Raw genomic sequence first — 24,992 nt, 5'->3', positions numbered from 1 at the left:
GTGTGTGTGTGTGTGTGTGTGTGTGTGTGTGTGTGTGTGTGTGTGTGCTTAGGCAGAGGTAGACACTGAAAGTCTTCCTCAACTGCTCTCCTTCCTAGATTTTTAAGACAGGCCTCTCACACCTAAACTGTCTGGCCAACAAGTCCAATGGGTCCTCCCTGCTTCTTTCCACAGCAGAATTAAATCTGCACTACACTCTGCTCCACTATATGCCTGGGTGCCAGGGTCAACTCAGGCCATGTTTGCATAGCAAACACTTTACCAAGCATTTTCTCCACCCTGTACCAAAACAGAGGTTAAATAACCAAGGCTTCTCTTTTTGACAGTCAGCTTTCTAATATGGAAAAACAAAAACCATGAGCTCCAAAAGCAAGGCACCTGACACAGAAGGGCAATATTTAAAGTCTAGTATTCTCCACACCAAACATCTATGTCTTGTCATTTTGATGAACCAGAAATCTTGCCACAAAAGTCTTCCTTCCCTTCATCAGAAGAAGGTCATACTTAAATGGTATTCTTAGATTATTTTATAGTTGGCTTTCCTGAGTGGGTGAGGGGTTCGTGCTTTTCACTGTAAATTTAAAGTGGATTAAGAATAATTTGAATGAAAATATTTTGCTCTATTTTATCTAAGAAGTAAGGACATAGGTTGACTTTTTCTTGATGATTCAGACTACTAATTAGGAACACAAGGGACCATGCAATGCTGCATACAGAGGTAAGTGTAGGACCCACTGAAATGTGTCTATACTAAATGACCTGAAACAATTGGACTTTGTGTAGGCATGAGCATATTAGAGTATGTCACGCTGTGGCTTCTCAATCTGCTCCTGTTCTTTTTAAAGATGTTGTTCTGCCCTAAGGTAGAAGAGATGTCAGACTATGATGCATGCGGGTTTAGGTAATCAGTCCTAGCTGAATGAACTTGAATATGTCATTTAACATCTTTGGATCTAAAATGAAGGATTTCAACTAGGTGACTTCAGGGCCCTATTCTTCATGTTGCTTCTCATCTGTTATGTAACCTAGAAACCAGGAGAGCAAGCTTCCTACATTTGCATTGAAAGTAACATATAAAGAAACATGCAGCATATTCTCTTGTTAAGTGACAAAGCCATGCCCCAGACATATTTGTGTCTTTTATGGGGGCCATACTTGGGTCATTCTTTGTTTGATTGTTGTTTTGCTGTAGGTCAGACATAGTAATATAGTTCCTGGACAGTTCTAACATACATTAACTGGCGATACACCAGAACATTCTAATGCTATCAACTCCTAGTACACATGCCCACTTCTGCCCCCACGAGGTACCAAACTGTCGGACAATTTGGCCGCTAGCCTATGAAAATGTGGAAATACTGGAGAAACATTAGCCGAGGGAGCACATACTGGCAGCTGAGTCAAATGTTTAGGCTCTGAGATGTACCCAAATAAATCGTTTGTGTGCTCAAACAAATGTTTTCTTTGGAAAGCAGTTCGCAGTGCAGAAGCTGTCAAAAGTACCCAGTTTTCATTGGTCAAATCGAGGGCCAAAAACAGCGAGAGGCTGAGAGATGTCTTCTAAATAATATTGCATATGTTACCCAAAATATTCAATATTGATGTAAGAAGGGAGTTCTTAAAAAAGAGAAAAAATATTGATGGCTTTGGAGGCTAAATTTTTAAGAACAGTTAATCTTTTAAAGCATAAATTTGTGGATCACAGGATACCAAAGGCAGATCTGATAAACTGTAGCAAAGATGGAATGGAGGACTAAGAGATCGTAAATCACATTTTCCAGTAGTCAGAGGCTTTTAATAAGTCATCAATCACAAACATATTCAAAGGGCCTTTTAAAGAAGGTAATAATTTGACAGAAGAGTCATAATGCTATCCAAATACATGAATCTCCTCATCAAAATAAACTCAGCAATCAAGCCCTAGATGGAGCATCTGATGCAGCTAGCAACCACAAGTGGGTCTGTCATGCTCTGCAAAATGCTGGAAAATCTACTGATCCCCCCTGACTGCTGTGAGGTATGATCACCCTCCCTGGATTAGTTACTCTTTCATGACAGTATTTTCCAAGACAGGAAAAGTTATTCATCTGTAAAGCATAAGTCTAATTCCTCTGAGGCTCCAGGTTAAGAGTTGTCTGGTGAATATTCCTCCTGAGGCTCTAAATGAGGAAACTCAGTCATAATAGCAGGCAGTTTCTGCACAGCCAATACAGTTTATGTATGACTATGGTTAACAATGAAAATACACACTACATTCAGGAGGTAATATGGACTATGAATAAAGAGAGCTAATAGAATTTTAGCTGAGCATACGAAACGAATCAAAGAGAGGAGATAGGAAGGGATTGTTTTTAAGTGATTTTGTTTTCTTGGTTTTTTTTTCCCACTCACAGACTGTGTAGGAGTATAATAAGTCATTGGAATAAACCAACTGTATATGTTTGCTAAATCAGACAAAAGGAACCAAATGAAAGGGCGAAAAAAGGAAAGAAACTGTTTGGTTACAAGAAAGGCTAAAGAAAACCATAAAATCCTGGAAGGCTTTGAGAAAGGAAAGAAGTTAATAGGTGTGAACATAAAATCACATCACCTTGCTAACATAATTACCATACAAGAACTTGAAGATTATTCTATAATTATAAAAGTTTTGATTCTTCAGGTTTAAGAGGAGGATAGGACACAAAACTTGTACCCTTGGGAAATGATGCCCCGGCCACAAACGTTTCATTTAATAACTCCTGTGAGGTCTTTAAAAATGGGTTCGTGATTCATTTTTTAAATAATTAATCCAATCAATGAAATTATTGATGGGGTTGAATAGTAGTTTATGACAGCAGAGAAGTGGGACCCACAGTCAGACTCAGGCAATCTGAATACACACTATAAACAAAAATCTCCTTGTAAGTCACCCCAGAAGGCTCAAGGATTACATCAACAGCAGGAAAAGTACACATTACAAGCCCACAGCACTGCAGATGATGCCCACACCGAGGCTGAAGTTGAGTTTCGTGTTCATTTCTAAATTTCCATTTCTTGTTCTTGTCTCATGAGTTCCCATAAGAGCTCACAGTAATCACAGCTGCAGTGGCTCAACTTCAAACATAAATGAAACAAATAACTGGTAAATCAATCGATAGGAGGTGACACACTCCAGGCTGAAATCTCGCCCTAGTATGACCTCCCCCAGCCCGCCCCTGCTGCCCTTCTGCCCTCTGAAGACTTAATGAATCACCAAGAGCACAGTACAGACCTGTATATTTACCCAAGTGAGAGCCAGATTTATCTCCGTCAGTGATCATCCCACTGCCAGGAGAGAAGGGAGGGAGCATGAAAACGCCTGAGGCTACACAAGGCACTGGCCAAGGGGGTTCTTGCAGTTCTGTACCTCAGGTATAAATATCATTTGAAATGCACAGAAAGTCAGAAAGCCCAAGGAGAGAGAACTCAAGCCAGAGGCCCTTTATGGTTATTTGTTTTTAGGTTCACTGTGCAATAGCCAGTTCAAAGAGAAAAATAGAAAGCTGCTTTTGATTTCTGAATGTTTTTGCTCCCAAAAGTGTGGGAAATAATGCCGAACATGTTATTATGGGCCACAGAGTGATTTTAAAGACTTAATTCCTCTGTGAGGAAAATGTTGGTTAGTATAAAAAAAAATCTAGGCATTGGGACTCATGGTAGCAACAAGACAAGCCAGAGGATGAGGCAAAACAGGACCAAGCAAAAATGAGCAACTTTAGGATGTTCAGGTGAATGGTACGGGAGAGTCTCCTGTCCTTGTAAGTAGTATTTATGTCTGAGAGCTCAAATCTAGAAGAGCTGCACTTGGACAAAAATGGGGACAGACCAAGGAACACATGGACCCTGGCCAGAACCTCTCCAAAACAGTGCCCATCTACTCATCAGGGAGTAATCACCTCAGTTTATAGGCACGATGGGAAATAAGTCCAAACCACAACATGAAAAAAGAAAAAGAAAGAAAAGGAAGATAAAGCAATCCTTTGTTAAAGCAAAGAGAGGAGCTGCCCACTCCAGGATAGGATGAGGCTAAACCATGTCTACATCCTACAGGGCAGCATGGAAGGAAGACAGCCACAGAAGAAAATGAGAACAGTCACTCCAATGCTGTTTCCAAGTACGAAGGTTCATTTAATGGGAGGATTAAAACATCAACAGCAAACACCTTAGGGCCAAGGACAGGACTGGTGACGATGCAGAAAGCCCTGCAAGTGGGGCAACTGGAAATCCATCCCTAGAAAAATAAATGAAACACTTTGCTCTTTAACATTGAAGGCAGGACAATTTGTAAATGCTGCTCTCACTGGAAATGTCTCACTGAAGAATCCTGTAAGGGGCCATTTTGATTATTTCTTTTAATGCATTTCTTGGTCTTCGAGATTTCACTCTGAAAAGCCTTTCCAAAAAAAAGTCACATAGAGGTGGATGAAGAGAGATGACTCCCAAAAGGTATCCAGTGACCTTCATGAACTAATAATACTGATAAATCAAATTTTAAAAAATTAAAGTTAAAGAACAGATAATGAGTGAACATGGACTCAAAGATAGCATAAATAAGTAAAGAATTTCACAATGTTAATATAACATATTAACCAAATAGGTCAATTTAGTAGTTATGAATAAAATTAAAACAATAAAAAATGAGAAGGCATGATTGAATTACAGAGAAATGGTTAAAATCTCAAACTTTTAAGTGTGTGTGTGTGTGTGTGTGTGTGTGTGTGTGTGACAGAGGAGGGGAATGAGTATGAAAAGCAGGAGAGGGAAGGTCAGTACTATTTAAAAACTGAATTGTTAAGTTGGAATTAGTGCATAATTCGGAATGAATGTGAAGGAGAAAGACAAACAGACTCGTTTTTATGGAGAAATATTTAAGAAGCTTAAACAAAACCAGGAAAGTTCAGATGTTGAAGAGAAGAAATCCGAAAGCTGGACAGAAAAATAGACTTGAAATGATAATAGTAGGAACTTTTCTCTAACACAAAGCACAGATGGAAATAGCAGACTGAGCTCCAAGATAAACTAACGAGGGTTGATTCATTTACTAAACTCAAGGCAGAGAAACAAATCCTTCAGGCATTCACAGGAGGAATATCCTACCCTAAGGGGGGGATCAGAATGGTTCCACACTTTTGTGAGTAGCACTCAATGTTTTAAATAAAAGGACAAATGCCATGAGAATTCCAAGCGGGACCCAAGAATCTTGAAGCAAGGCAAAATACCCCCACAAATAAATAGAAATTGAAACATGCAAGAAATCAGGGGCTATGGAAGCATGAGGTCTTCATAAGATGAGCTATTTAATATTGAAAGCCAAACAAAGAGGTCACTAATATAAAAACTGTGACCAACAAAATCTAAACTGAAACTACATTTTTGGAAAGTCCTTGAGGAAGATGTAATCACGTTCCTTTATTATTGAGTCAGTCTGATCTGAGAACATGAAGTACTTGAAGATCCACTAAAACACAAACTATCTCAGAGAATTGAGATTTTAGGGTTTTTTCTGAAAGGCAAATTCAGAGTGAAATCTAGTTGGCCAAGAAAAACATTAAAAGAAACATTTTAATGGAGAAAATACATGGGAGTGCAACCAAATTGGGTTAAATATAAATATCATTTGGTGTAACATAATATCAACTAAGTGAAATTATGACTTTTTCTCAGGATCAAGTTTTATAATTTGTGCTAGCACTTAACTAATACATTTACTTATTTCTCAACAAATCATTCAAAGAAAACCTTAAAATTTAAGAACTGAACTGCCATTAACTTTAATGTTTTATTACTGTATGTTCCTATTTCAACAAGGAACATAATGCTTCCATCTCTGAAATGGTATATACAACTAATCATCTAAAGCTCCGATCAACTACATTTTAAACACGTTGTACTACCTTTTTGTGCACAGAATGACTCTCAGTGGGGGTTCTGGCCTATAGAGCCTGAGGCCCTGGGTTCGATTTTCTGACTGTCAAAGGGAATAATCTTATAATTCTAGAAGCTTTGTTGAATGAAGATTTTAAAAATTGCTTTATACTTTGCAAACCTGGTTGCACAGATACCTGGCCACACCTCACTAGCTTTTTTTAACATTTTCCATCTTTCTCCATGCCACCTAACCTTGTCTCTGATTTACTTCTACTAATCTTTAGATCTCAGTTGAGTTTCCTTTTCGTTAGAATGTCTTCATAATGTTTGAAGGTTAATTCTTCAGATCTGGGTTGACTGCACTGCAATGTGTCATCCCAGAAGCAGGTACACTAACCTGTGAGCTTTGGGGTGAAGTTCTGAGATATGGGTTGTCAGGTGATTTCACTGTTACACAAACATCTTGGAACAACCCCGATACACACCTAGTTGGCACTGTCTATTGCATTCACAGGGACTATGTTTCAGAAACAAATTCAGTGGCCTATTGCTCCTAGGACCACAAGGAACAAAACAGCACAAGGTTAATTAAAGCACAAGAGACAGCGATACAATCAGGAATTCTGTGACTACCAACGGATGCATGAGAGACAAGCTGTACCTTAAGTCATCACTCTCTAAAGTCATGATCAAGTTCAAAGGTCACTAAGTACACAAACAAGCACTACGTCACTTTCCATTATTATCAAACACAGGCCCTACAGAAGTCAATGGAGTGTCTGAAATGACTGGCAGCATAGTGGGCTGATTTATACTGGTCTCACCAGAAAGACATGAGCAAGGCACCAGGATGTGACATTAATACAGCCTCAAAGTCCCTGCGCTACACGCATGCTTTGCTTTATTGTAATTTTGAACGATCACATCTTGTAGATGGGATAAGAGCTAATGTAGCACTTGCCTGAACTTTTCTTACCAAATCTCTTCCCACACTGTAGGATGAAGTAGTTTTGTGTTCACCAGTGATTACGACTCGATTTAAACTTGATTTAAAGACACAGAAAAAGAAAACGCACATCTAGAGTTGGAAGCTAAGCAAAAGATTCTTTTCTTGTTTGTTTGTTTGTTTTTGTTTTTTCGAGACAGGGTTTCTCTGTGTAGTCCTGGCTGTCCTGGAACTCACGTAGACCAGGCTGGCCTCGAACTCAGAAATCCGCCTGTCTCTGCCTCTCAAGTGCTGGGATTAAAGGAGTGCGCCACCACCGCCCAGCGTAAGCAAAAGACTCTTATGTTATTTTCTGAATTATTGGATGGGCTGGGATAGTAGGTTTTTTTTTTTTAACAAATATTTGTCCCAAATATATATCAACCTAAAAATAACAACTGAATTTTTTTTAAAAAAACATGGAATTTTGGCAGGTAAAATGGATCAGTGAATAAAGTGTCTACCTCCAAGTATAATAACCTGTTATTGATTATAGGAGAAGCCAACTCTCACGTTTGTGTATATGTATCTGTAACTGTATATTATATATCATATATGTATATGATTATATCACATTATATCATATTGTCATATATGTATTATATAATAATATATTTCATATATAATTGTATATATTTATATAACTTTAATCTGGATGTCTATGAGGATTATTTTAATCCTCTCTAAAGCAAAAACAATTAAAACTATTCTTCAGCCACTGACAGACTTCTGGAATCCTATTACTGGGAGGCTGAGGCAGAACTGGCAGTTTAAAGACAACTAGATACAGAGTAAAATCAAGAAGGATCAGGCTTGACTATATTGCCAACACTGTCTCAAGAAAAACAAATGTCAAAATAAACTAAAGCTTCAGAGATATTCTGAAAACTGAATACAATGGATACAAAATGAACCTTGGAGCATGGCTCCCTAGGACTTCAAATATGACAAATGACCATTCCACAATACTCAAGGTAGAAACCGAAAAGTCATCTTATTTCCCATTCCCTTTTATGTTTCCATGGACACTAACACCACAGCTGTCAGCTCACACTGCACAAACTTCCATGAGATATAAAAATAAAGGCTGAATGATGTAAATAATTATACAAAAAAAATCGGGTCCTGGCAGGTAATATGGTTCAGTGAGTAATGGTTTCCTCTTTCATGTCTAATAACCTATGTTTGATCCCTAGAACATACAAGGTGGAAGGAGAGAATGAATTCTTACCAATTGTTCTGATTTTCATACATATTCCATGGTAGGCAGCTAAATGCCACCTGCCTACACAAAGTAAATGAATTTAATATAACAAAATAAAAAGCATAGGATTCCATCAAGTTATTTGGTAGGTGGCATCAGAGTTTATATGGAAAGGCAAAAAATATCAGAATAATTAACCAAAATTGAAAAACAATAAACTCTTAGATGACTGAGATCCTTACTTCAAAAGTTACTCGCCATAAAGCCATAGATGGTGTGCTATCAGCTAAAAGATACAGAAACAGACTAAGGGCACACAACAGAGCTCCCAGGGACTGACCTTTATTATACAGGCAAATTAGCTTTGAGGAAAGAACAGGACAGAGAAAACCAAGCTGAGGCTGAGCTAGAAGCATCCTGGTGCTGGCAAGCACTCACACTAGAGGAGGGCGATGTGTGGACTGTTTGAGAAGAAATCTCATCACAGTTAGACCCAAGTAAAGAGCCTACAGTATTGAGCTACCTGGTAACATGCCCTCTTGTGCAATAGTGGTATGAATGTTCTAGAAGTAACCAACCACTCCACTGAATTTAAGGCCCACACATAGGAGAGAATACTTACCTGACACTACAAAAATAATCAACAGTCAATGGTTATGGAAGTTGCCAGCCCTGTCAGGGAATCTACCACTGATGCTTTTCCAAATAGACATGTAACTAAACTGTTTTCTAAATAGTTATTTTTATGCATATAGACTAGTATAGAGCTTAGCCTTGGTCAGAGAAGCCTCTTTTGCACAATAACTAAGGGTAAAAACAAAGACTATAAATGGTCAAAGTGTTGGTAATAAGTGGATGGACCCAAACTGGAGAGGAATGTGACCTCTTCCCAGGCCTGAAGAACACGGTGACAGAGATAGTGGGAGAACTGTGGGAGCAAAAAGGTGGGGAAAGCAGGTAGGGCTCTGTCAGGCAGGGCCATGGCAATCGTGAACATACATGACTACCGCCAATGGACGAGGAAGGGGGATGGGGTAAGGCAGAGATGGAAAAGGGAAAGAGGAAAGGAATGGGAGGAAACAAGGAAGGTTACAGAAGAAGAAAAGAAAGAACAGGAGGTAAGAGGAGGACTCATTGGAAGTAAGTATAGGAGGCAGAGAAGCAGGTAGTGAGGGGTGCATAAGATCAGAGAATACTGTATCGAGTTCTGTAGATTTTTCAAATTAATTTTTAAAAACTAAAAAAAGGAAATTTAAAAAATCTAAAGAAGGCAATGCAATGAAACAAAGACTATCATTTCAACAAATGACACTTTAAAATGTCAACAATGAATAAAGGGAGGAAGGGAGAGAGGAAAAAGAAAGGAGAGACAGAGGGAGAGATGAAAGGGAAAGGTAGGAAAAGAAGGGAAAAAGGAAGGGGCAGGGAGAGAGGAGATGGAAGGGAGGAGAAGGAAATGCAGAAGAGGGTGGGAAGGGATGAAAGGGAGAGAGGGAGGCAGACAGGCCTGAGTGGAAGGGGGAGGAGAAAGGGAAAAGGGTATATATACATGGAGACAGAATTTTCACAAAAATTACCTCAGTGTGGATCACAGACCCTGATGCTACTACAACCCCCCGCATGGCCCCCAAAACAAAAAACCAAAATAAAACATACAAGCAAACAAAAAACCAAATCTCGGGAGTGCTATTCTAATTCTGGAAGCAACGAGTCTTCCATTTTCTTTGTTACTGTCCTTCTATCTCACATGCTACATGCATTCTTTCCCTGTCTATCAAAGCAGTTACACAAAGCACTTATGCCTGCCTTTTCAACTACAAAGATTTATTCCTTTGATTGGTAAAAGAAGGATTTTCAAAAGTATTGATCTTGGAAAACATATGACTTAACCTGGCTAGGATGAAGACTACATTTATCAAACAACACAGGTAATTATTTTATTCTTAAGGCAAGAATCGAAAGTTAATTTGCAATACCAGAATCTCTGAAAAAGTGAAGTTGGGGAAATCCAGGGATTGGTCAACTTAAGAAACAAAGGTTCCATATGAAAGGAATGTCAGCTTAGACGGAGAGGAGAATGGTCAACAACCACATCCTGTACTTTAAAGAGATAAACTTCAGGGTTCCAAAGATGCCCTGGACCACTAAAACAGAGGAATTGCTCTTCCCAGTGCCTTCCGCTGAGGCTTTTATGCTACCTCAGTCCATAGACCCAAAGCCATGCTGGAAGCCAGTTTCTCATCAAAAGCATGAGGGACTTTTCTCCTATAATTAACAACCATTGCCTTCATCAGAGTGAGAAATAAGCTGTTCTTGAATAGTTAAGTAGGTCACACAAGAGAACAGGAGACATCGAGTCTCACTCTTAGCTTCAACACAAAAATCCTAAAGTCTTTTCTTTCTTTGTCTATGAAAATTTAGACTCCACTGCAGGTCAGGTGAACCTGTAGTTATTAGATGTTTGAGCTGTCTTTAGCTTCTATGACAGCTGAGAGGCAAGATGGGGCTGCATTCATCACCAAGGACAAATTAGTATTTCAGAGGCATGTAAGTCTTTACTCTAGAACCAAGAAAGCAACAAATATGAAGCTACCATCAAGTTCCTTTGAGAAAGTAAAATGTACCCACAGCCTCCCTACCCATTGTCAGTGAACTCCACTCCTCCCACACAGATATTTTTTGAGTGAACCACCTCAACTTTAACTTCTCTGTTGGTGGTTTTTCAATCCCAAAAAACTTTCAGAAATAATATACAAATACTGTCATTAAAGAGAGATTAGATATATGCCTTTTTGTTGTAATTCTCCTGCAGCCTTGTGCAAGTCCCACAGTATTCTAGAGACTGATAAAAACCAGTTACAGATGAATAAAACAACTGTGGACAGCAGCCAGAGCCTTTGAACGTCTCCCTTCCAGAATGACTGCAGTATAACGTAGAAAGGATGTCATCAGAATAAAAGCATAAACACTGCAGACTCTATGGGTAGCATGTGTGAATCTTTCTATGTGCGGTGTGAGAATGCCAATCTTCAAAGGTGGTCTATACTTGAAAGAACTAAATTTGTGTAAGAATTACCATATAAAGTATCTTAGTTTGGGCAGCCAGGGTTGTTAACATACAGAAACCAAGTTTTAAAAACAAAACATACATGAAAGAAGAATGAATGAATGAATGAATGAATGACGATAATCCCAAGTTCTACTTATTCCCATGTTGGAATCTGTGTCATGAATCCCTAACACTGAATTTTGCACCAGAACCGATTCCATATAAAAAGATCCCCAGTTTAAAGAGAAAAAGGCTGACAGCATTTTCTAGAAATCTTCATGACAATATTCCCAATTTGAGGTTCTATTCGACACATCACCAAGCACTCAAGACTACAATTTCTCTCTTCTAAAATGTAAGGGTCAAGTCTATATACGACCTCTTAAACAATAGAATAGGGGGAAAAAACACGAAGTAGGATGACCCTAGAAGTGGCAGGACTTCTACTCAATGTCCCCTGCACGCCAGTTACTTTTGGAGCACATCTTTTGGAGACTCAGGGACCATGAAAGTGATGTAGCCTGAAGACCCAGACGAGGTCACCGAAGATAACCCACATCTCCTGGCAATGCATCCATGGACTGTCGCATATGTTTGCAACCATCAGCCTTTGAGGCCACCTCGCCAGCTACTAGGCCTGCTGAAGTAACAACCCCCAAGAACAAAATAACCATTGCTCTTCAGATGCTGAGGCAGGGATGATGTGCAGAGCTAGAAGATGAAATGGTGGGTAGTCACAAGGTATCTAGATTCCAAACGGATGCAAAGATAGACCCCCTGCAGCCCTTGGAATTCCCCTTCTTGAACCTGAGTGCACAATGGCCAGTAGACAAACAAACTGGCTTGCAGCAAGAGTATTTGGAGTGTCCATCTGTGGTTATCAGTGTATATACAGCATGAGGAAATGGCTTTCAACAAGGGTTGAGTACCAAACTCCAAGCGCTGGCCTTGTAACTACTGCCTTTTTATTTATTCGGGATCCTAACACTGTTATTTTATGAATTGATTCTGAAAAACTAAAGGTTTGAATGTGGCCGAAACTCCCTGTCACAGACTGTACATCCCACAGACATTCTGTCTGCTCTTTAGGGACAAATTTTAAAGCTATGAAGAACCTTCTTCCTACTTTAATAATGCTTTTTTTTATATCGGCCTTAGGGAGAAAATCTTTGAGATCTGAAGGCTCTCACTAATCTGGATGAGGCCCTAGCCTCCAAATGCATGTTATCTCTCAGGGACAGCTGCTGAGCCAAGGGTTAATGGAACTTCCCTCACAGGTCCTGAGTGATTTATAGCTTGTCTCAAGATAGATAACTGCTGTATCACCAAGAAACTTATAACAACAGTCATTCACGAAACTAGAATTTGAGTCTATCCTGTATGCCACAACATACGGAAAGAAAGAACACTGTAAGGCTAAAAGGTCTGAGGAAATCTAGAAAAAGCTCATCTACTGTGAAAACTCAGAAACCAGAGTTATGGCTGCCCAAGACTGGAAGACAATTGGGACATTAAGATTTTTTATTTTTTGTCTGTGTATTCCTTTAAATTTCAAAAACCACAAAATTAAGTACATTTTTACAATGTGAAATGTGTAGAGTATCAATGCTTTTATTGAGATGAATCAAAATGATTTAAATGAATTTTTTCCTCCAGTTAAAGAGATTCCCCTCCCCATTTTTCACTCCAAATCTACAACAACTGACACAAAACACTGTAAGTTTGTGAACATTAGTGCAAAGAGTAAATGGATTTTCCCCAAAATTTCAAACACACATAGAAATGGTGACACATGAACTAGATACAGTGACCCATCCCTGTAAGTTTAGCCATTGTGTGGCATGGGTAAGAAAAAGACCATGTCAGGTCCATCCTAGTTATAAGATTCTGTCTCCAAAATAAAAGTGACCTATACCTGCAGTCTCAATCGTGGATGCCCTTTATGACCTGGTGTTGGAAGAACCAATGTCCCTAAAACTTGAAGGTGGCAGTTGTTGAAAATTCGACCATGTTGGGGTACATGCTAGTGGGAAAGGAAAATGCACACAGAAACAGACCACTAATGTTCAGATTGTAAAAGGAGGTTGCTATGCATCACTCCAGTGAGTTCAAAGTCATCCCAGTGGGTCACTTCTGTGGAGATGAGGTAGAGAGAGCTGGGAGGATGCCGCAAGTGAGAGAGAGCCCACTAGAGCTAGCTGAGAAAATGGAGAACGAGGCCCAAGGAATGTGGGCTACCTCAGAAGCTGTAAAAGAAATGACTTCCATTAGGCAGTTTCCAGAAAGAAACCTTGCTAGTGTCCTAACATAGCCCCGTGAGACCATTTGGAGCTCTGACTACCATAGTGCCAAGGTAACTGATTTGTGCTCTTTTTAAACCAGTCTGCGGTCACACCATACTTCAGAAAACAACTCTTAGAGAAAATCTGTTTTGGCAATTACTTGACCGCACGTGCAGGTGAGGCAGCCTGCTGAAGGTGAGTAACTAACTGGCTCTCGGGAAATACATATAAGACTGGCTTCCATAGGCTGGAAAGCACTCTGAAACACTGAATTAACACGTAAGTTGAAGGATTGTACCCAATGCTTGAGTTCACTGTTACTTGTGTTTTGTTAACAAAACGCTCTTTAAGGGAATAATAACATTCTTTGCTGGCATCAGCTTGTGTAAAGAAAATTATTTGCATTGCCATCATCCTGGGGCTCAGGAGCCAGAGGGAGAAAGGGCTCAAGTCTGAAGCCTGCCTGGGCTACACAGTGAGATTTTATCTAAATCTATATATTATGTATATGCATGTGATGCCCAAATAACAAATTCAATGAAAAGGTTCTCTCCATGACTGAAAAAAGTGGATAACACTTGTGCTCACTATCATTGTACCATCTCCGAAACCATGATTTCCTCCCAGAGAAACAAACCCAAGTGTATGTGCACCTTCTCAACAGAGCATACCATGCCTTCCTTGTCAGACGCTAACAAAAGCAGGACACCTGGATCACTCCCCTCCCAGAATGTTCTTTAGTAAACCAGAAAACGAGATGCAAATACTCACCTGAATAGTCAATTTTACTAAAGCCAAACTGACTACAAAATAAAATAATAGACACCTACAGCTTAGGGTAATCATTTTTAATTTATTGTTTTTTGAGTATTTGAGACATGAGCACTGTATTTAAAATGACCATTTCCTTAATATTAATAACTGTCTCAGGAAGTCTGAATGGCTTTCAGTTTCTATTGCTGTTGCCTCGGTTTGTTTGATTATTTTTCAACAATGGAATTCTCACTGCGTTCCCCAGGCTGTGTCTTTAACGGCAGTCTTAATTTTTTTTCTAGTTTTGTACCCCCAACAGCTGAGATACCCATTTTTTTTTGTTGTTCATTTAGCTTTCAAGACAACTTGAAAGTAATTATTACATTACAAATTCAAGAAGAAAAGAAACAAAATAAAAAAGATTTGGGAACTTGTCTCAGGACCTGCGTTTGATCGCCAGTATCCATGTAAATAAGTGGCATATAGAGACATAGAGAAGCAATTCCAGCACTGGCCGGGATGTGGGGAGAGGGGCACAGGTGAATCCCTAGAGCTGGCTATGCAGCCCCTGTAGCTGAAATTACACAGCGTCACGTTCAGTGAGAGACCATGCCTACTTAATTATTTATTTAATCAATTAATTACTTGGAAAGCAATTGAAAAGTATATATGCCACCAATGTCTAGCTTTTACATGTACACACACACATACACATGCATGTACACTCTCCTACAACATATATACATGCTCACACACAAAATAAAGAAAAATTCCACTTTTTACAGAAAGCACAGAAAGGTATGAACTGATTGTCTACATATAACTGTCAAACTGTAGGCAATCTGAAACGCCCCTGAGAGTCAATACACACCTCCTCAGACCTTGAAAAAAACACAAACTCCTAAAAATACAAGTCAGAGATATGAAAGGGCTCTGTAGTCACTCTGTGATTTGAAGAAATGCCGTCATGATGAGGTGAACACAGAGCAGAATCTCAGAAAGCAGATAAAGCGGTGTGAAAGCCATAAACACACAAACAGACATTTCAGAGGGTCCTGACAATCCACCAAGAGGACGTCCTAGTCACTCCACTGGGAACCTTATCTCAAGGGCTTTGCTGTCCAGAGACTTTGGAAATGACATCTTCACTTACATCACATTTACTGTTACAAAGTGAAATCAAGGATTTGAACAATTCAGTCCCAACCCCAACCACCACTACCCTTTCTCTCTCTGTACATTGACCAACATTGTTTTGTACCAATGTGTGAATTACAGGAAAAGTACTGTCTATAAATCAATAATATCAAAATCAAGGGAGACAGAAAAGAAAGGTCAAGGAAGAACAAATATCACAGGGAGAATTGTCCAAGTCAATGATGAGAAATGTAGACAAATAACTACCTCATGTACACACTTACATGACACAAGACAAAGGATCTTCTTAAAGAGTTCAAGGAATTGGTGGATGTGTACACTCAGGAAGAAGTACATAGGTTCAAGCAAGAGAGAAGATAATTCAAAGATATGAAAGCAATCTGACAAAGCCAGGAATCGGTACAGAAATGAAAAGACACTTAGGGAGTAAAAAAACACCAAGATAAGTACTTGACTGAAAAACAGAGGAAAAAAAAAGTGTGCTTGTTGGCTATGTACATAAAGGGAATGAATGGATGGGTATGGCAACGTCAGTATAACATCATGGAGAAGCTCTAGACAGTGTCATGCAGCCAAGGACAGGGGTTGGAGAAACGATCTATTATAAATAAAACTAGGTTCATAGCTTTGTCTTAATGGCTTTTCTATCTTATTTTTGTTTTCTTTTCTTCAGAATTTTTTATGGGATCATATATGTCCCAGACTAGCCTCAAACATGTGTTGCTTTGAATTTCTGTGTTTTGTTTTGTTTTTGTCTCTAGCTCTGCAGTAGTGAAAGGCCAGGCAAATGCCATGACTGTTTCATGGAGTGCGGGCTCAAACTCAGGACTGGTACATGCTAACCTCACACTGAAAAATAAATCTTGACAAAAATAATAGATCAATTGGTACTAATTCTGCTTCACAGAAGAGATCACTGAAATTCACAAAGGAGAAATCCAAGATCACATGAGGGAATGGGAGAGCCATAACTTGCCTTTTTCTGATTCTACACAGACAGAACAGGTAGCTACCCTGAAGGGAGTTAGCACAGCCCAAGCTCAGGGAACTGGTTCATCCTCACTCCTCATGCCTTTCTGAGCAACTAGAGGTACTGAGTTCAAGATGGAAGAAAATGTGGATTCCACCATCCTTTGTCGTGGTTGAAAATCAAGCCTGGGCATATGATGGGAAGGATACTAGCCACACTGCGCATTTCCATCCTGGGAAGCAAATTCTTTGGTAAGCACTGAGAGTGGAACGACTAGCTACTGCCATCTTGAGATCCACATGCTATGACTCCACAGTAGCCAGTGCTGATGCTGGGTAATTATACAGCTGTGGATCACGTGAAGACATTTTAACTTCGACTATGATAAGCTAGAGTAATATATAAGCAAGTATGTAATTTAAACATCTGCTCTAAGCCAGATGCTGAGAAGCACCAAGTAAACACGACATCTTGAGAAATCGAAGCGACTAGGAGTCACATCCCACAGAAGCCACCATGCTCATTGTGGGGACAACTACGGAACCACATTCATGAGTAAACACCAGTCTGGTAACAGTATTTGTGAGAGGACACAGTGGATGATTGGAAGCTTTTGAAATTTTGTTTGATGTTTTCTACTGACTCGTGGTAGAGGGAAGAACTCAAGTGCAATGAAGTTGCATATAGAAAAGGGTTTAATGGGGATATATATTTTTTAATGATAAGGCAGATGTAAAACCATCCTGAAAGTATGATTCCTGGACACAACAGACACTGTACAAATCCCAGGCAGGCTATTTGCATTTTAGAACTGACGCCAAGAGGTACAGCATGATATGCTCTGGCTCTTGGCAAGGCTTTATCACCACTGGCGAGCTGGAAGTGTATAAAAGTACTAGAGGAGCCATACTCAAATCCCTTTTCAATTATGCAGATGGCAGAAATATTTGAAGTGATTTTTTTTTAAAAAAATTAGTCTTAACGTTGGCTTTGTCAATACATTTACAATAAATAAAATAAAATTCTCCACGAATGAAATGTTGTTAAAGAGGCCATGGCTTTCAAATGAGAGTAAAAACAAGTGTCAATGAGCTTTCTATCCACAGGGAAACACTGACTAAAAACATGGCTAAAAATCATTATTAAAAATACACCAAAAAATACGGCTGAGAATGACTTCGAACTCTGCTCTTCCCATCTCTCCATCCTGACTGCTGGATTACAGGGCTGTGCCATCCCACCCAGTTTCTGGAGTAGTAAAGCAAACTCAGAACCTCATGTATCATAAGTGAGCACTCTACCAACAGAGCTTTATGCCCAGAGCAAAAATGTAAAAATGAAAAAAATAAAAATAATCGAAACTCACTGCTCCTTCCCGTCACAAAGACTTTAGAACTCATAACTAACAAGCAACAAGGTGTGGTAGTTTAGCAAGGCTCTCCTCCAGCATATCACAGTCAGTCCTCCTCACTCCACCCTCAGGGCTAGCACTGACAGTGTGACTGGCTCTGTCATCATCCTCAGTTGACAACATAAAATTAGAAACAGAACAAGTACACTGCCAAAAGTTACACATCCACAAAACTAACCCTGATCCACTCAAAACACACCAAAAGGAGGAGGAGGAGGAGGGGACAACGTAAACGATGAAGAGAAGGAGTAGTCAGGGACATAGCCATGTAACAAAACATAAATTTTCTAGCTTTATCCTTCTAGTCTCAAGGAATAATTTTTGACATTAGCATGGAAAAAGTATTATTAATGATGTGCTAGACTCAACTCATCACCAGCTCATAAAAAAGGCAACTGTTAAATTTTAAGGAATCTTGTAACCCAGCTGGTAAATTACTCAGAGCAACCACATTGGGAGTATTTACAGTATGAAAATTGGGAGAAAAAGGGAAAGAAGGAAAGAAAAAGAAAGAAAATGAGGCCATACCTCTTTCCTTTCTCAGGGAACCAGTTGACTAGAATGTCAGAAAACACATGGGCACTGGTATTCACCAGCAAGCAAATGGGCTCACAGCAGTAATAGTGAAGATATGAAGGACAATATAGTCAATTTTCCCCATAAATTTCCTGGCTACCATCACTGACTCCTTAACCCCTCTCTTAAACCTTTGCAGACACAACAGTAGAAAGAAAGACAAAACTTAAAAGTGAGGAAAGAAGAAGGTCAATCTAAAGAGGAATATCTAATATGGAAAATCATTTCTACAAATCTTGGAGAAAGGACTGGCAGAGGAAGACACCCTGTGATATAAATTTCTGTGGAAAGAATAAACACTCTGGGAGAAGAGCAATGAATTGTGGGTGTTATGCGGCCACATTAAGAGCTATACACCACAAAGCTCTGTGCTGGCTCTGCAGATTCTTTAAAACTGTAGGAAATGAAGATTATTTAATATACTCTAATTTTATCATTATTAGAGTCTGTATAACTAGTGGAAAGTACCAGAAAAACTCATATAACTACTACAAACAAAATAATGCTAAGCACTAGACTACCACTGAAGCTCACAGATTTTGACCTTCTTCCAATTAGGTTGCATCTGTATCTGGGAAATCAAAGGTATCTATGTCTTTGTCCATAGTGATGGATTAAATTTATAGTATGCTTGTAGGAGCTTTTGCATATCAAATAAAATTTGGCTCTTTTTTTTCTTAGTGATCTGTCATTTTCAAATTCTTTCATTTTTGACGTTCATCTAAAATTCGATTCTTAAAATGCAACTTTAATAGATGGAGATTTAGTTCAATTCCTACCCAGCTGGCCTGGCATGCCACGAAGCTTTGAGTTCAAAGCCAAGCACCAAATGAACTCTATACAGTGGTATATTCCTGTATCCTCAGCACCAGGGAGATGCAGGATGCCAAGGTGAAAGTTATGCTCGGTGCACAGTGAGTGTGAGGCCAGCCTACAACACATGAAGCATAGCACACACAAAAGAAAGAAAGAAAGAAAGAAAGAAAGAAAGAAAGAAAGAAAGAAAGAAAGAGAGAGAGAGAGAGAGAGAGAGAGAGAGAGAGAGGGGGAGAGAGAGAGAGAGAGAGGGAGGGAGGGAGGGAAAGAGAGAAAGAGAGCGAGAGAGAGAGAAAGAGAGAGAGAGAGAAAAAGAGAGAAAGAAAGAAAGAGAAAGAAAGAGAGAGAGAAGGAAAGAAAGAAAGAAGAAAGAAAGAAAGAAAGAAAGAAAGAAAGAGAGAGAAAAGAAAGAAAGAAAGAAAGAAAGAAAGAAAGAAAGAAAGAAAGAAAGAAAAAAGAAGGAAGGAAGGAAGGAAAGAAAGAGAAAGAAAGAAAGAAAGAAAGAAAGAAAGAAAGAAAGAAAGAAAGAAAGAAAGAAAGAAAGTCTGGAAAATGATAGTACACTTGCGTAAAGAGCAAAAGACATCTTCTCATTATAAATATCTGCATGTCTAAGGAGATAGAAACGCTTTACAACTATGCTTTGCATATGGTCACTGTTAGGCTGAATGACTGCTGTCTCATTCAGGCAAAGAAATGCTCTAGTGACTGCCTGGTGTTGCACTCAGCAGAGTAGTGACACTTCTGGTGCAGTCACAATGAGTAACCAACCTTTATGGTTTTCCTCTTCATATGGATATTCATTCACCCATTTGTTTCTAGAGTCACATTGATCCTGCAAGGGAAACATACCAAAAGCTATTGTGAGAGTAGGTTCTATAGGACAACATTCATTATTGGGAAGGGGGGGGATCCACCTGAAGAAGAAGGCAAGGGAGGAGGAAGCTGCATCAGCTGTGACACTCTGACAATGCCCTAGGCAAGAGAGAATAAAATCCTAGATGAAGATGAAAGAAGGGATTACAAAGGGAGGCAGCACAGGGAGGGAGCCAAGGGTGTGAACTCACTATATGAGAAGAAGTCTCGGATATTTAAGCTGGGCCTCAAGTCCATTATTCACAGTAACTGAAGACATTTCAAAGAAATGGCATTTTTTGTTGTTGTTGTTGATGAAAAAAATCACTTTCCCTTTCTAAGTGACCCACATGTAGACAATAATTAAAACGGCTGCACTGGGAACCTCCCGATTAGCCAATAATCAAATCCCTTTGAAACATTCAATTGAAGCGGGTCACTTCTTTAAAATCATAGGAACAAGACTTTTACATTTATAGAGTTGGCATAACATCGCAAATCCCCAGGCCACTTAGATTTCTGGAAACAGAGTAACTATCCCCGGCCTGGAGAACTCAGAGCACAACGGGCCACCTGGCCCACTTGCTTCTCTTAGACCTCTTCCTATTGGTTCATCACGATCATATAACCTACGTCAGAATTTCCATTTCATCAGACAAAATTTTCTTTGGCATTCAGCGGAGCCAGCTTATTAGTCACAGCCTTTTCTGGATCGGGAATTACACCCAAAAGGGGACACGCCTTGGAATTGACAGTACCCAGGCTATGCCAATGCCTCTGAGCTGTGGCAACAGCCTGACTTTCCATGTGTGTTCTTGTACATCCACAGAATGAGAACCCTCTTGGTGCTAAAGCCCCCGGTGAAGTGGTGAAGTGCTATACAATCTATGCGTTCTTTGGTCTTAAGATATGGTGCCATCTGGCTTGCATGTCCCCGTCCCATCTCTTACTGTGTCTCAAGACACACCCCTAATGTGACCTGCAATATACTATACTACTAAAAAGGCTACTAAAAAGAAGTAACATAATATGTTAACATTAATGAAAAACTAGAAATATTCTCCTGCAATATTATTCAGGATAAATTCATGATGTCATCAAGCACGTCTTGTCCACTGTAGCCTCCAAAGTACACTTACTGCAATCAGTTCTAACTTCTTAGGAAAATGGGCACGATTTTTCAATGCTGATTACAATCTTGTAAATTTCAAGACATGACTGTATCTTTTTCATATTTTAATACATATTCACACCTACACACTGCCAGTTCCACACATGGACTCAATCAACTTCTGATCTCAAAATTACTCAGTCAAAAAACCTGGATCTGTACTTAGTGTTCAAATGCATATGCTTTTTCCTGTTATTCCCCCTAACAATGTAGTATATAGCATATCCACAGAACAGTGACATTGTACTAGGTATTACAAGTGACCTATTAGCTGTTACAAATGACCAAATGGGTTACAGAGTACACAGGAAGAAAGTCACACCGATCATACCTAAATACAGTGTTATGACAGGAACTTGGGCATCCTTTAACTCTGCCATATATAAAGAGATCTAGAAGTAAACTCTGGATCACAAGGCAGCTATATCATGAAATTTTTTTTGAGTGATTTTAAACACATCAATGTTTTGTATAAAATAGTTAATACTTCATTGGAGCAGTACAGCCATCATCATTCACTCCCCAATTTTGCCATTTTTTTTAAGTCACCAATATGATGGTTTGTATATGCTTGGCCCAGGGAGTGGCACTATAAGGAAGTGTGTTCTTATTGAAGTAGGTGTGTCACTGTGAATATGGGTTTTAAGACCCTCATCCTAGAGGCCTAGAAGTCAGTCTTCCACTAGCAGCCTTCACATGAAGAGATTCAACTTTCAGCTCCGCCTGCATCATGCCTGCCTGGATACTGCCATCTTTCCATCTTGGTGATAATGGACTAAACCTCTGAAACTATAAGCCAGCCCCAACTCAGTGTTGTCCTTATAAGAGTTGTCTTGGTCATGGTGTCTGTTCACAGCAGTAAAACTCTAACTGAAGCATCCTATATGTAAGTCTTCTATGAACCAAAACTCCTGGTAGCCTGAATGCTTTTGTGTAAGAGATAAAGATGCATCCCCACCCTCACCCCCACCCAGGACCGACATGGGACTTTAGCAAGGAAGAGAAACTGTCAAGGGGACCTCAACCACCATGCTGTCCTCATCCTGCACCAATGATTTCATCCCTGCCAATTTGGGATTTCTGAAAGAAGAAGGCAGTGCTGCCACAGCCCCTCACTGATCCCAAGGTGCCCAATGGAAGACCTAGAGTGTTTTAGACCAATGAATGTGGATAAAGAGAATGAAGGAAGCTAACACTAAAAACTAAAAGAAAAGTCATACAAAGGAACTTTCTATGTTTATTATGTGGATATGCTACTTGAATAATTGAAGTCTTAATTACATAGACTATACAATCAATCTGTAGACTTAAACATTAAACTATATTAAGTATACATGATATTTAATATACCATACATTTTTACAGTATTTGGGGATTCAATACAGAATAGTGATGGTTTAGTTGAGCACGCAACCTACCTTTAGATCCACTTGCCCATAATGAAACTGATGGACTTGTATTTTGTATCCAATAAAAAAATTCAGATGATCCCAGGGTTCTTTGGAATCTGACATTTTTGTCCCAAGTTGCAATGTGCAAATCTTTATGGTTTAATCTTACCACCTACCCTCACAGACACTGCAATTTATATGTGAACCCTCAGATGTTATAAAGCTGGAGAGAGCCTCGTTTTTAAGGCAACATGAATTTTGCTTTTCCCCAATTCAAACTCCTAAGAGATTGTTCACAATCCAGCTGTGCCCGGGAACCTCCATGACGTATCTAAATAGCACAAGTGAGTGTAAGAAAATGAAGACTCGGGGCTGGAGAGATGGCTCAGCGGTTAAGAGCACTGACTGCTCTTCCAGAGGTCCTGAGTTCAAATCCCAGCAACCACATGGTGGCTCACAACCATCCGTAATGAGATTGGATGACCTCTTCAGGTGTGTCCGAAGACAGCCAGCGACAGTGTACTCATAAATAAAATAAATAAATAAATCTTTAAAAAAAAAAAAAGAAAAAAAAAGAAAATGAAGACTCATGTAGGGCTATGAAGACGGCTCTCTAATCTAAGAGCCATCTTCCACTGGCAGCCTGCCCTTCAAAAACCCATCCAGGATCATGGAGGTCCAATTTGCCTTTCCACAGAGGCAGGAAGAATGATAATAATTTTTGCTCTGTCTCCCATGCCGACCCTAACGGAAGAAATGTTTACATAGCAATCTATAAAACCTTAAGTGCCATACACATAAGAATTGACACTCCTTAGTCAGTGGCTGAAATATTTAACAGAAAAAAAAATGAAATAGATTCTGTTCAATGGAGACCATGTGACAGAGCAGATGAGCCTCAGATTTTATTCATGCTCAGGGGCCTTTATGTGGTTTCTCAACTCCCCTTAAAAACCAAAGCATGATATGAAATAGAAAAGAAAAAGTGCTATGTTTCCAGTAACTGTTAATCTCTCGTCAATTTCTGAATTAAATTTACTTATCACTGCCAAATAAATTTCTGAAATAATCTACTAAGTTTTCTCAAAGCAGAGACATTTTGAGTACCAGTGGCCACATCACAAAAAGAAAAAGACAAGGCCAGCTTGTGATAGAGATCTCATACCCCTGGTTGGATATCACTACCATCTCTGTCTTCCTTTCAGAAGTTATACTATAGCCAACTTTTAAAGTGCAAATCTTGTGCTAGACAATGGTCTACTGATAACTTATAATGTACCATTCATTGGTATTTGTACCAAGGACGTAGACTTTTGATTTGTGTTTCTCTGGCAGAAAGTGGCAGAATCCATTCACACTAAGCACCCCTAACTGACTGATATGAGATATATCAGTACACATGGTGGTCTGTGGCATTTTTCCCTGTAGAAGTTTACAGAAACCTGTGAGAATGTTCTCATGTTATAGTATTGAGAAAACTATTCAGTAGAATGACCAATGAACATGGCATACATATACGTATACATACACACATATACACACACGTATATGTATATGTTGTATATGTATATGATGTATATGATGTATATGATGCATGTGTATGTATATATTGCATACTGGGAATCACATAAATCCTCCACAGAATCTTCTCTTTGGTTTTGCAGTAGCTTACCACGGGTAGTAATAATACCGAGCTGAAAATGAAGTACAGTGGCAGAAATAGTCATTTAGAATTCGTCAACTTAAACCAGCACTCCTTCTCTACGTTACAGGATAAACTAAGTGTTTGATGGATGGAAGTGTCAAACTGTTCTGTGTCCATGTGTCTGATGTATGGCTAACAGACTTCCTTCTGGCTTTAAAAGGAAATGTAAACTAAAAAGAAGAAGGAAAACAAATAAAAAACAAAACCCAGACAAACAACCAAAAACAACAACAACAACAACAACAAAACCTCTTGGGATGAAGAGATGGCCCAGTGCTTAAAAGTTGGGTAGGTCAAACCAGCTGTAGCACAAGCTCCAGAAGGATCTGATGCTTCTGGACTCCTTCTTGGGACACCTAGACACATGTGTGCATATGCCTCACATTGCTGTGTGTCTTTTAAAGTAGTGAAAAGAAATCTTTAGAGAAATGTTTAAAGCTTCATCACATACCGTTGTGGTATGCACTTGCCTGGTTTCTAAGAGTGTTCTACATTGTCATTAGACAAAGGACAGCAAAGGATGTGTTACCCTTCTCAGAAATACAAACACAAGGAAGTAGAAAGATCATGGAAAGAATTTTAGATTTGATCTCAACCAAAATGGTGCGGCCTGGAACCAGAAATAAAATGTGTTTTAAGAGCAGGAGAAGCAGGAGAAGCAGGAGACAGGACAGCTGTGTCCATTTTCTCTAGTAGTTACAAAAACCAGAGAAGCCTCTGGGTCATGCATATTTCTCTCTCTCTCTCTCTCTCTCTCTCTCTCTCTCTCTCTCTCTCTCT

At 39.3% G+C, this 24,992-nt stretch overlaps 1 protein-coding gene across 6 annotated transcripts in view; it reads right to left on the bottom strand.

Moving 5' to 3' along the window:
* The window catches only part of Klf12 (Kruppel like factor 12), a 384,722-nt gene that overhangs the window by 239,714 nt on the left and 120,016 nt on the right, over positions 1 to 24,992 (bottom strand). For 2 of the 6 annotated variants that reach the window (XM_028756552.1, XM_028756554.1), the window contains exon 3: positions 19,862 to 19,925. The exons of the other annotated variants lie outside the window; for them this stretch is intronic. In XM_028756552.1, the coding sequence (XP_028612385.1) occupies positions 19,862 to 19,894 (33 nt within the window). In that variant the 5' untranslated portion in view covers positions 19,895 to 19,925. The remainder of the gene's footprint in view (positions 1 to 19,861; positions 19,926 to 24,992) is intronic. 6 annotated transcript variants of the gene reach the window in all.

The sequence above is a fragment of the Grammomys surdaster genome, unplaced genomic scaffold (genome assembly GCF_004785775.1).
Source record: "Grammomys surdaster isolate TR1022 unplaced genomic scaffold, NIH_TR_1.0 126124, whole genome shotgun sequence".
NCBI lineage: Eukaryota > Metazoa > Chordata > Mammalia > Rodentia > Muridae > Grammomys > Grammomys surdaster.
Note: the sequence above shows the minus strand (reverse complement) of the source record. Positions and strands in the feature narration are given on the sequence as shown.